Source organism: Danio aesculapii, chromosome 24, assembly GCF_903798145.1.
Source record: "Danio aesculapii chromosome 24, fDanAes4.1, whole genome shotgun sequence".
NCBI lineage: Eukaryota > Metazoa > Chordata > Actinopteri > Cypriniformes > Danionidae > Danio > Danio aesculapii.
The window spans coordinates 40,104,292-40,117,856 of NC_079458.1; the positions used below are offsets into that span (position 1 = coordinate 40,104,292).

The 13,565-nt window shown below is 36.9% G+C and overlaps 1 protein-coding gene across 2 annotated transcripts in view; it reads left to right on the forward strand.

Annotated features, from left to right (window-relative positions):
- The first annotated feature begins 563 nt into the window (after nt 1–563).
- Nucleotides 564–13,565, forward strand: part of rreb1a (ras responsive element binding protein 1a) — a 112,336-nt gene continuing 99,334 nt past the window's right edge. For both annotated transcript variants that reach the window (XM_056450213.1, XM_056450212.1), the window contains exon 1: nt 564–812. Coding sequence is in view for 1 of the 2 variants with exons in the window: in XM_056450212.1 (XP_056306187.1) it covers nt 773–812 (40 nt within the window). In the remaining variant the exon portion in view is untranslated. The remainder of the gene's footprint in view (nt 813–13,565) is intronic.

A 13,565-nucleotide genomic window follows, 5' to 3' on the forward strand; every position in this document is an offset into this window, starting at 1 on the left:
TGTGACAACATTAATTAAGATTAATCATCATTTATTTATTTATACCCATCTAACCTTATTTTAATATGTGATGTTAATATTTGATTAATAATATTGTGAGTCTTTTAAAGTCAACGTTTATTAAGTTTAATATTTATTTATTATATATTTGTTTATTTATTTATTTACACGTCTAACTTTATTTTACATTCATTGGGCGTGCATGAAATTTTGCATTCAATATGTGATATTAATATTTAATTAATAATTTAGTGAAACAACTTTTATTTATTTATTTATTTATATGCACATGTCTAACTTCATTTTGACATCAATTGGGCCTGCATGCATGTTCAGCCTTTACTTTTGGAAAGAGCACTCTCGGTGGCCACGTGACATAAAGTCAGTGCAGAAAAGATGCACTTTACTAACAGTTTTCAGGGTGTTTGTGAGTTGTGTTCGGGATGCTTGCGCGCGGCTGCAGCTTCAGTAACGCGCGTCCCCTTGGAGACTAGAAGAGCAACACGTGACCCTGCGCCTTACTTATCAGCTTTAGAAGAGAGAGAGAGAGAGAGAGACGCAGTGGGAGGAAAACGAAATAAGCGTTTTCCTCTCTCCTCCCTAAAGCATCTCGGCGTGGGGGAATCTGGGAGAGTGGGCAACTCAAACGCAAAGTTGACGAACTTTGCACATCTTTTGCAAACGCCATTTTGATTCCTCTCCGGAACAACTTTTGCAGCTTCTTTCTTTTCTTTTTTTTCCTTTCTCTCTCATCATCACCATCATCATCATCATGTCTCGGCGAAAGCAACCCAACCCCAACAAAGTCAAACGTAAGTTACTCTACTCCGCTTTAAACTCTCTTTCGGGCCTGATGTTGTGTAATTAAGTGTTTATTTGATGTGTTTGTTGTGTTGGAGTCAGTGGGAAAGTTAATGCGGAGTAAAAGGACACTTTTTTTCCCAAACTTCAGCTTCCTCGTTGCGCGAGACCTGATGCTCACGCGCACAGCCCAAACCTGCCTTAAACAGCGCTGTTTCCTTCAGACATCGGGCTATTTCGGTGCACGCAACTTTGTGTTCGTCTTTAGTAACTTTTTAGAGCTGTGTAATACTTGTTGCGTGTGGTGATGGGGTTGAAAGTGTGCGTCTGTTAGCTAGCGTTAAGCTAACGCGCTGCTGTCGCGCGGAGCATCACATCTCGCGTGCACTTTGATCGCTGTTTCTGCCACGCTTCGAGCAACCATCGAAATAGTGTTTTCTGTCGTCTCACATACTTTTCGTTGTGTGTTGTTGTTTGTTTGTCCTACTTCGACAACAACCTGTTGCGTCATAAAGTTTGTTTATCTCTTTAAGGATGGCCTACGAAGGCGTTCAGGTAGTTGTTGAGGTAATTTGAGTAAGTTAACGAACTGTCGGTTCGGCTTTGCGTCGAACGCGTAGTTTTAACGAGCCTAGTTGAGTCTCGCATCATCAAAGCAAACGCTTTAGCAGCTTTATATGTAGTTTATGACTGTTTCTGCTAGTTTTATTGCAAGTTTGTGCTTGTGAACTGAAGGAATGGATGAGTCCGCTCTGGTCTCTCGGGAAACGGCAGCAGGGCTCGCGCCGGGGAGATAATGGTTGCTAGGCATTTTGTGTTCCGTCTCTTTTCCGCCCCTCCTCGGTGAGGCAGAAACTTCAGGACAGCCGAAGGTAAACGTGGCAAATCCACAAGCCACATTTTCGGCATCCTCCACCGTGCTTTTCACGTTGTTAGCTGTTGTTGGGTTGTCGTTAAGTATTATTATTAGACTTTATAAACAATAACAGGGCCTTAGGGTCTGGTAAACACAGACATGACTCTTCCACCATGTTATGTGTGTGATGTGGCTCAAATACTATAAAATTACATATATTCTTTGATAGATTAGTACATTTATTTGTTTTCTAGCAGTGTGTGTTATTCAAAAAGAGTTGGACATTAGTTCTGAGTAGATAATGCGCTTGTTATGATGATATGTGTGGAGTTATGATGATGATCTATAATATATTAAATTCATCTTAATTTCTAGAGCGCTTTTACAATGTAGATTGTAAAAGCAGCTTCACACAGAAGATTATAGTGAATTGAAACAGTGTCATATGTTTTCAGAGTTTAAGTTCAGTTCAGTGTGGTTTAATATTCACTGCTGAGAGTCCAAGCACTGAAGAGTAATCCATCGATGCGCAGCTCTACAAGTCCCGAACTATGCAAGCCAGTGGCGACAACGGCGAGGAAAAAAACTGTTAGATTATTCATTATACATTAGATAGCCTAACTCTTATTTATAATTGATGGCATCATATCTGTAATCAATATATGGAATTCAACGAATGAAGAGCAAGACTGTAAATAGTAGTATTTATCACTGAACTGGAATTTCAGTGTCAATTGGAACTGGAATTAATGTTAAAGTTGGATTTAGGATGTTTAAGCAGGGTTTTAAAAAGGTTTTATCTATGACAGCACCTGAAAATACAAGCTTTGGGTTTAAATGTTAAAAAATGACTCATGTTTTCTGCATAAACTATTAAAAGTGTGATGTCATGTGCAGTCTATAGGTGGCAAGAGCACTTGACAACCCAAAAAAACAAAACAATGATCGGATATGTTTGAGCAACTAATGGCCTGGCATGCAAAATACAGCATTTTCAGCCATTTTTACAGCGTATATAAGCGCTGTTATGCTGTCAACTTGTACACAAAACACAAATGAAAAGGAAAAACATTTGAAAGTACATGCTTTTACTTTAAATCTACCTATAGGTGGCATATGTTGAACAACATTGAGTATGTTTACATGGACACCAATGGTCCGATATTAATGCGATTAAGACAATACTCTGATTAAGAGTCAAGCATGTAAACAGCGATTTTTAATTAATCCGATTAAGTTAATAATCGAACTAAACAGAAATCAAATTAAGACATGTGGCTATTCTTATTTCAGTCATATTATTGAAGTGCAGTACAGACATGTAAGTGCCTAAACTATTACCGCCGTATAGGGTTTTCACCGCATTTAACAACAGGATAGTCTATACCAGGGGTGCCCAAACTCAGTCCAGGAGGGCCAGTGTCCTGCATATTTTAGTTCCGACACCAATTTACACACCTAAACCAGCTAATCGAGCTCTTTCTAGGTATACAAAAACTTCCAGGCAAGTGTGTTGAAGGAAGTTGGAGCTAAACTATGCAGGACACCGGTCCTCCAGGACAGAGTTTGGGCATCCCTAGTCTATACACATGCGGCTGTTTGACACTATTCGAAAATTAACTCATGTAAACACCTTAATCATATTATTGTCTTATTCAGATTAAGGCAAGTAATTCGATTACTTGTCAATGTAAACATAGTCGTTTATTCCAATGCATCTTTGAGTCAAGTAACATAAAAACAACTAAAACCAATTGTATGATTGATGTTGTACAGTAGTCAATATTTGGATCAATACTTTTTGTTCAAAATTGTCCTAAGACAAGAATGTGTGTCATTTTAAAAGTTTTAGGACCGCTTAAATGAAAGATACCGATTCACTTCATACGTTGACTACTGTATATTCAAATTCTATCATATAAACTCCACTCCAGGTTTTCCATTTTGCACTCCAGCTGCTCTGACTATCAAAAAAAAACCTGTTCCATGCTCCGTTTCACACTTCTAACTCTGTTTTTGGAGTGGATTGGTACAGATAATAAAGTCCCAGCACTGCTTTACCAGTCACACTGGATGACCCCAAGTAGTTTTGTGCTCACGACGAATAAAGATGTATCCTCTTGTTTCTTTGGCCTCTTTTAAAGGCAGGGAGGAGAGGACGGATCTGGATGAGCAGTTCACATTCCATTACGAAATTCAACACTGTAGACGAGCAGAGTCTACAGCTGTAGCAATGCACTGTCATTACACCGACATCAGGCCTTCTCTCCATCTCTAAATATAAGCTCTTATGTGATGTCCTAAAATAAAAGTCCCACCTGCATTTTAAGATGAAACTTTAAAACAACTATATTAAATAGTATGCGCTTTTCCCTCAAATCAGTGATGTTAAAGCTCCCATTAAATATATATATATATAAAATTTATTATTATTTTAATTTTTTACAAATATTTTTATTATTATTATTATTATTATTTTTTGAGGTTAGTATCAGTATTATTAGTTTTTGAGATATCTATAAGCTAGTGTGCTCTAAAACAATGACAATTTTCTGTTTGGAAGATATAAAACTGATATAAACATGCAAGTCTCGTAGTTTGTCACTTCTGCCTAAATGGATCAACGGTTTTATTCACGGCGCCTCATATTTCAGTTTCTCATCAAGTCTCCTGACCAATCAAATGCTCTCTAGTGTCTGACATGCCCCGCCCCCTTCAAGACGCTTCTCATTTGCTTTTCATTTCATGCGCTTGAGCTCTACCTCTCTCACTGGCAGAGCGGTGATGAAACAAAACATGATTGGCGGTTTTTTTTAAAGGGGGGGAGGGGCTACAATATGTCCCACCCTCTCTGTGTTTCAATTCAGATTACGTCAAACTAAACGGTAGTTTAATAAAAATGCACATTTCAAAGCGCTTCACGGGACCTTTAAAGTGATAGTTCACCCAAAAATGAAACTGTATTCACTATTTACTCTCTATCAGGTGGTTTTAAAGGGATAGTTGACCCAAAAATGAAAATGTATTCACTATTTACTCTTCATCAAGTGTTTTTAAGGGGATAGTTCACCCAAAAATGAAAATGTATTCACTATTTACTCTCCATCAGTTGGTTTTAAAGGGATAGTTCACCCAAAAATGAAAATGTATTCACTATTTACTCTCCATTAAGTGGTTTTAAGGGGATAGTTGACCCAAAACTGAAAATGTATTCACTATTTACTCTCTATCAGGTGTTTTTTTCTTTATTTTTTACTTTGAGTTTCTATTTTGAAGAAAGCTAAAAACCTGTGACCATTGACTTGCAGTGTAGGAAAAACAAATATTATGGAAGTCAATGGTTACAGGTTTTTAATATACTTCAATATACTGATTTTGTGTTCAACAGAAGAAAGAAAGTCAATCAGGTTTGGAACAAGTAAAAGGTGAGTGAATTATAACAGAATTGTCAGATTTGGGTGAACTATCCCTTTAATGTTTAGCAGAGAACGGCCATGTTATGAGTAGGACCTTGCAGTCAATGTTAAGGGATCAGCTTGATGATGTTGTGGCTAAAGGAGGAGGATGTTTCCATGTAAGTTTTGTTTGTTTCCTCTTTGGCTAAGGCTAATAGGAAAGTTTGCACTCGTTGTTATTCTTTTGATTTTTAGAGGTACATATTCCAGAGTTTCTCAAGTATGGAGCAGAACTTAACCTTGTCAAATTGTTTGCTAAAAGTAGTTTTAAGTGTCTGGCTTTTTAACATGGAAGATCTCCTGAATAAGATCTCCTAAATAGACAGAAATTGATGCTGAACTGACAGGGAAGTGTTCAGATCTTTATTTTAGTTCCTAGTGAATCGATTCCCATGATGTCGGAGTGTGAATTTGTGCATCCTGTTTTGCATTTGCTGTTTGTAAATGCTCTTAATTGTTTGATTCAGTATGCGTCGTTTGAACACTTGAAATTCTGATGTCCGGTCCCTCTTGGGATGTTTTAGGCCTAATTAAAAGCATGTCACCCTCCCTCGGCTCTCTGTGAGTGTCCTGGGTATTGACATTATCTAAATTTATTACAGTAATTCCCAAGATACCAACACAGCAGGCCTCGGTCGCGGTTGCCAGATAATAAACACTTTACGGCGCTGCTTTGCATCAATGACCTCCTTAGATTTACTTATCGTTTCACATTTTTTCAACCTCTGATAGTTATTGTTGAATGCTTTGTAAATAATTGATCTCAGATTTAATTTGCATGAAGTAAGCCCACCAAGATTAAGCAGTGGTTTATCCATACTTAATCCATTCAAGATGTTTTGCTGTGCATCTTGGAAATGGCTGGAGACGAAGGCCCACCTGCTATTAAACAAGTTTTCAGTGATCTAATCACAAGTGGTCAGTCAAGACTTGCGTTTCCATTTCCACCTGCTATTATAATGCAGATTTAATTGAGACTCTGCCCTTTATTTCATCACACTCTGCATCACTGCATTATGGGATTGCTCAGTGCAATGCATGAGTGCTATTAAAAAGATTGAACCCATGTTACATTTTGACAAAATAATGACGTATTTGTGTGCTAACTGTGTATTATCTGTTTTTAATATTAATTATCTATCTATTGATCGTTCTACCATTTTATCGCTCTTACGTTCTGTCATTCTACCTATCTATTGTTTTATTGTTCTGCGGTTTTATTATTCTATCTAGGGTTGGGCGATGTTTACCAATTTGGCATCGTACGATGTTTAATGTGAAACATCGTGATGGACGATGGCATCGACATCATAGCCGGAGGTGAATTAGTTATTTATGAATAGTTAATTAATTCATAACGAATTCATTATTTGTAGCCTACCGTTTCAACAACCTGACCCGCATGGTCTTTGTTTTACCCATAAACAAATCATAAATAAATAAAGAGAAGTTACTCACAAATTACCACTGGTCAATCACTTTCCGCGGGACTCTGGCATGAATAGGCAGAGTGATCCGAGTCGTTATAATGGCGTCCGCAAACTTGGTCTGTAAAGAAGGTGCCCAACCAACAGTATCTGAGGTCCTCACAAAAATAACTAAGTACAAGTGTGAAAGTGAAAGATTGAATCTATTGTTTATTTATCTATTGTTTTACCTAGCATCCTATCTTTTGTTTTATTGCTCTATCTATCATTTTTATCGTTCTACCTATCTTTCGTCCTGTCTACCATTTTATCGTTCTACCTACCTATTGTTTTATCGCTTTGTTTTATCATTCTATTGTTCTACCGTTTTATTCTATTTATCGTTCAACCTATCTATCGTTTTATAGTTCTAACGTTCTACGATTTTATCGCTCGCTTTATCGTTCTATCATTTTATCGTTCTAGCTATCATTCTACCTATCTATCATTTTATCCTTCTACCCTTTTATTGCTCTATCTATTGTTTTATCTACCGTTTTATCGTTCTACCTATCTATTGTTTTATTGATTTTTTTTTTTTTTTGTTCTACCATTCTAGTTCTAGTAGAACGATAAATCGCTCTATCGATTGTTCTACCGTTTTATCGCTCTTATCCTTCTTCCTATCTATCGTCTTATCTATCTTTCTACTGTTTTATCGTTCTACCGTTTTATTGCTCTATTGTTCTACCTATCATTTTATTGCTCTATCATTTTTATCATTCTACCTATCTATCGTTTTATCGCTTTATTTATCGTTCTACTGTTGTTCAATCATTCAACCTATCTATCTTACCATCTATCATTTTATCGTTTTATTGTTCTATCGTTCTACCCTTTTTTCGTTCTAGCTATTGTTCTACCTATCTATTGTTTTATCTATCATTTTATTGTTTTTTGTTCTACCATTTTATCGTTCTATCTATTGTTCTACCTATCTTTCTACGGTTTTATCGTTCTTCTGTTTTATCGCTCTATCTATTGTTTCACTGTTTTATAAATCTATCTAATGCTCTACCGTTTTATCATTCTATCTATCGTCCCATCTATCATTTTCATCGTTCAACCGTTTGATTGTTCTAACTATAGTTTTACCGTTTTATTATTCTATCTTTTGTTGCACCTTATCTATCTTACTATCTATCGTTTTATTGTTCTATTGTTTTATCGCTCTGTCGTTCTGCTGTTTTAATGCCCTATTTATCTCTCTACCCATTTATCTATCTATTATTTATCTATTTATCCTTCTATCTATCTATCTATCTATCTATCTATCTATCTATCTATCTATCTATCTATCTATCTATCTATCTATCTATCTATCTATCTATCTATCTATCTATCTATCTATCTAACCACATTAAATCTGTGAAAGCAATCTGATAAAATATGGTTTTATCTTTGGGAAGTGTTTGAAAGGGGTCAAGTTTAAAACCTTTTAGATGACATTTACACCTGTTCTTAACTCATCCCCTTGTGAGTTGTAGTAAACACATCTTAGTACCCATGTGAGACCTTGCAAATGTGCAATAAGTGGTTGGTGGGTTTTTTTCTGATGGAGAAGGACCTGCTTTTGGCCTTAGGGCATGATGGGTTGGCCCTTTGGCTTCCAGGCTATATTTAACCTGCCTTTTTTAGATAAGATTATATTCCATCCCTCCGTTGGGTGTATAGCGGAGGCAGGGACACTGCGGGGGATCAGCATGGGTGGAATGAGAGATGGAGATAAATGAGCCTTGAGGCGCATTTGGAGTCTTAACCCCAAACTGGGTGTTTATCCATAAATATTAGGACGACTAGTATATACAGTTAACATGACAGGATTAAATGGGCTAACTCAGTCTTGAATAAAAGCAATTAGTTGGAGTTGAAGAGTTCTGGGGTTAGATTTATAATATTTGCGTAGAAACCTTCTTAAAAGTGAACGCACACCAGAATAAATAGTATTTCATTTATGATTCATTCTCATATGATGATTTAAAGTGGTTCAGTTAAGTCGATATTTAGATCAAAGATGTCTACATACAGTATTTTTTTTGCGTGGAAAGTGACGTATGCACATTTTCACCTTAATTTTGTGTGTATGCCACATTTATATACGAGATCCCTGGTTGTTTTAGACGGTATGTGTTATCAGAAGAGATTAAATAAGTGTTATTAAAAACAGTGGTTGATTTAAGAGGGACGCGGTTATGCTTCTGTCTGGACGTCCCAACAAGAATAGTGTTGGGTGCTGCTGACACTTTAGCCCCAGCTATATTTGTGGACGTCCTGGTTGAAGTCCCTCACCGTCTATAGTTTGCTGTTGCAGTCAGAAGAATGCAGACATCTCATGAATGCTGCTCTGCCTCCTCCTCAACCGTGGTTCATTATTGTTAACAGGCTAGATGTGTCATATATGAGATTGAAGTCTTAACCTCAAAAATTCAACCGATCCTCTCTGTGATTGCAGGAGATTGTTGTCATGGCCCACACAGGCAGCACTTATCTTTGGCTGTGAAAACATGAAAACATGTTTGGTTCAGAAACAGTGAGTCTGCTGTTCTCAAGCAGTCGCAGTAGATGTAGTACAACAATTCAAGACATTAAAAACTATTTTAAAAGCCTGACCATAAGTAGTGAACTTATAATTCATCAACTTAAACAACTTAATGACAAAACTCCATAGCAATTACATAGCAACACTCAAAGGGAGTGTTAATGCGACATTATTTCAACAAAAGTGTCAATTTTTTAACGTGTTTTGACCATTCACTTTAATGAGAACAGTGTTTTTAAGGCCCAAAAATGAGGTTGAAGTGCAAAAACTGTTGTGTAAACTACAAAAATGAACTATCATGTGCATGCATATCGCCAACCTGATTTCACCATGTAGGACATGTTCCTGGACTAACATCTATGTTGATCCTGGAACAATATTCCAATCAGCCAATCACAATAAAGGCATACGTTTACAGTTGATGTTAAGTTTAGACATACAGTTAGGTTTTTGCTCTTCTACATGATTGTTATCCAACTATTATTTCCCTCTGATTTTGGGAATAATGTACAGTTATGGTTGGGTTTAGGGCTAGGGAATAGGTATGGATTACATTTTCCACCAAAAATGATGTTCCAGGATCAACATAGATAAATCATGCCATGCATATTGCATGTCCAGTCTATATGCATGTACAGTTGAAGCCAACCTGATTTCACCAAGTAGGACATGTTCCTGGACTAACATCTATGTTGATCCTGGAACAACATTCTAATCAGCCAATGAGAATAAAGGCATACGTTTACAGTTGATGTTCAGTTTAGGCTTACGGTTAGGTTTTTGCTCTTCTACATGATTGTTATCCAACTATTATTCCCCTCTGATTTTGGGAAAGGTCGAGAGTAGGTATGGATTACATTTTCCAACAAAAATGACGATCCAGGATCAATATAGATGTTAATTCAGGATCGCATCATACTTGGCAAAATCAGGACGTGGCATGCATATTGCATGTCCAGTCCTTTAGTCCAGGATGATCACTTTGATTGTCAGGTACATATACATGCATATCATGTATATGTACCCGACAATCAAAGTGACCATCCTGGACTAAAGGTCTGTATGTGCGCAAACATAGCAAAGTACCAACTATTGGCCTTGTATGCATTTCTATGGAGTTTTAATCATTTGCATAATTTCTTATTAATGAGGATCAATTTAACAATGTTATTATTATTATCCACAACTTTTTAAAAATGGAAAAGCAAATTTAGTTTCAGAACACCCTAGCAACCACATGGTGACCTTTTTAAAATAGCTTGGCAACCATAACAATACCTTAAAGCAGAGATGCCCAAACTAGGGCCCGCGGGTTTAAAGTTGGCGCATGGTAACCTTTAATTTGGCCCGCCATCCCATTTGAGAAGAGAGGGAGAACAATTGGGATGGTTTAAAGATTGTCATTTCATTTTTAACGTAACCCCTTATATGTTTGTTTTATTGTTAAGCTACAAAAAAGCTAACATTTTTAATTTCAATGCTATAAATTAGTCAGATTTAGTTTAAAATGTACATACTGTCACCCGATGCATAAAGGACAATGCAGAGAAGAGGTTCTGCTTGACTGGTGTATTCAGCATTGAACTCCACTGTCTGATAAATGTGATCGTATGTTTTTAACGCAACAAGTTATAATAAAAAGTTATCAATTAATACGATTCAAAGTAATGTTTTCCATTTATCTATAAATATTTGGAAATGAATTAGGAAATTGCCTGCATGACAACTTTTATGTAACAGAGTAGTTTGGTATATTTATTATCATCCCATTGCTCTCAGTGATATTTGGTTTTTGGCCCTTTTATAGGTAAACAATTTGGCACCCCTGCCTTAAAGGGCCAGTCCACCCAAAAATGAAAGTTCTCATCCTTTACTTGTTCCAAACCCATCTCAGTTTCTTAAAGACAAAATAAGATATACTGAAAAATGTTGGGGAAAAAACAACCATTGACTCTCATTGTATTCTTCTTTTTGTTCCTGGTATTGATGTCAATGTTTTATTTCCCCAACTTTCAGAATATCTTGCTTTGTGTTCAACTGGAGTAATAAAGTCATATAAGTTTAGAATTTTAGGGGTGAACCGTCTCTTTAAACGCCATAATGCTGTAATGGCAAGCTTTACACTGACCAAAAACTCAGAATACACAGATTTTGTCAAATTAATTTGAATTCCTATTTATTTTCTGTTTGTGCGATCTATTTGAAGTGGTTGTTTATCATGCTCCTGATTGAGGAGGGTCTTTCATCATAGCACAGACCCAATCATCCCTCCTGTTTACCAGTCATCAGGCTAATGAGCCATCAGGCTAAATGCATCTTTTCTGGCTTTTGTTGATGCCTCTCAAACACCTCTAAAACTCTGTTACTGCAGCCGGTCTTATCACCTTCGTCTCCCCCGAGCTGCTCCAGCCAGCAAATAAAGTTGGTATTTGCTAAGAGTTCAAAGTCTAACCCAACGGCTATCACCGATGTGAAAGAATGCCACAATGCAGGAGAGGACAGGAGTGAGAAGGAGAGGCAGGGCAGAGAAGGAGAGAGAGAGAAAAAAAATGGAGCTCAGAAGAGGAGATGAGAGGAAAGACAGGAAGTGAAACTTGCTGCTTCTCTGAGGCGGAGGGGAAAGAGATGAAGGAAGTGTTCGAACAATAGCGAGTTAGCCACACTACTGTTTTCCCTCTCTGAGATTCAGACAGACCTCGTAGTTTTGACACTACAAGTACCAGTTTATTCCAAGCATTTTATCCTCCATGTAGTTTTATTATATTTTTTTCAAGTGTTTGATCTATATGTTAAAGTCAGTGTGAAAATCTAAATGGCAATTCTTGCTTATTTAGGCAGGCTTGCATTGTTTTCCAGCCGGCACACAATGCTATAAGACGTTAATATTAGGTTAGATTTAGGTTGTGATGTCAGGTGACAAATTCAATATCTAGCCAGCATCTAAGGACAACCTTATTTTGACGTCTAAAAACGACATCGAATGACGTTGATATTTTGGTTGATTTTAGGTTGTGTTGGAAAGTGACCAAAATCCAACTTCGAGCCAACATCTTAAACCAACGTCATATTGACGTCAAATACTGACATTTACTGACAGCCAAAATCCAACATCTGATAGACGTCATAGTGGGAACGTCCACACAATGTCAAGCTGTAACATCGTTAGACGTTGATTTCAGGTTAGACGTTGGACATTAATGTTGGCTTGACATTGGGTTCTGACTTCAACCCCGTTTTCATTTCCAAACAAAATGCAACGTCCCCGTGACGTTGGGGTACAACGGCAGTCTGACGTCTAATTAAATTTAATTAATTAAATAATTAAGTTAAAAAATAGATATTTTGATAATTTTCAATCGAAGTCTGAGCATATGATTCTTTGATTTGGTTCCTTTGGACTGACGGTCCTTCTCTGTTAACGTCAGTTTTTAGATTTCAGCCACAATATAATAACAGAATGATGATGATGATGATGATAATAATAATAATGATAGAATGATGTGCAAAAATCAAGCCCTGCCCCTACTCAATATTCAGTTTTAGTTGGAAGTACGTCAACATACTGAAATTAAAGTCTCCGCAACTTCTGGCTCATGCACATTTTAAAGGGGTAATTCCCCCAAAATTTTAATTCTACCATCCTTTACTCACCCTTTACTTGTTCAAAACATATTAGATGTTCAACAGAAGAAAGAAACTCAAAAGGTTTTAAAACCACATGAGGGAGAATAAATAATAAAGTAATTTAAATTTTTGGGTGAACTATCCATCCCTTTGATGATCTCTCCTCCCTCTTCATCTCGTTTCTGATTGGTGTCTACTAGCAAAAGGGTGGGATCAACTTGTGATCCACCAATAGCAAATCTCAACCATCCGTTGCCCACTGAAAAACTTGCATATAGGAGCGGTATACCAGAACATTTGAGCAGATTTAAAACCGTGACTTTTCCAAACTGCGGTAAACCTTAAAACCGGTTATCGTCCCATGCCTAATGACCTTAGTCTACAATCGGAAGTGCGCTCGTTTCTACGATTTGTTTTAGAACTTCCAATTCAGTCACTTATGGGAGAAATGAATAGTAACAATAAACAAAAGAAAATGATCGAACAACTTGCTCTACAAACAGGAGTGGTCATGGCTATAAATAAAGTAAAACAATATAATAAGGAAAGATCAGTTTCCAACATGAAGCAGCAATACTGTTTTTAACGTCTAAAAGTCAATGTAAGTGAATGAGCAATTGACAATATATGTACATATATGTGGCTGACATTAGCATGCAACATGTTTGTGTACTGTTTCGCAAGGACTATTGATATTGGCCGCAATGCCCTAAATGCACAGCTAGTGTTTTTCCCCTACCGATAAACTTGCGGTGAATGGTTATTGTGACTATTTTCAGTTTAATATGGTTCCTCTTACAGCATCAATGTTATAATGTCATTAA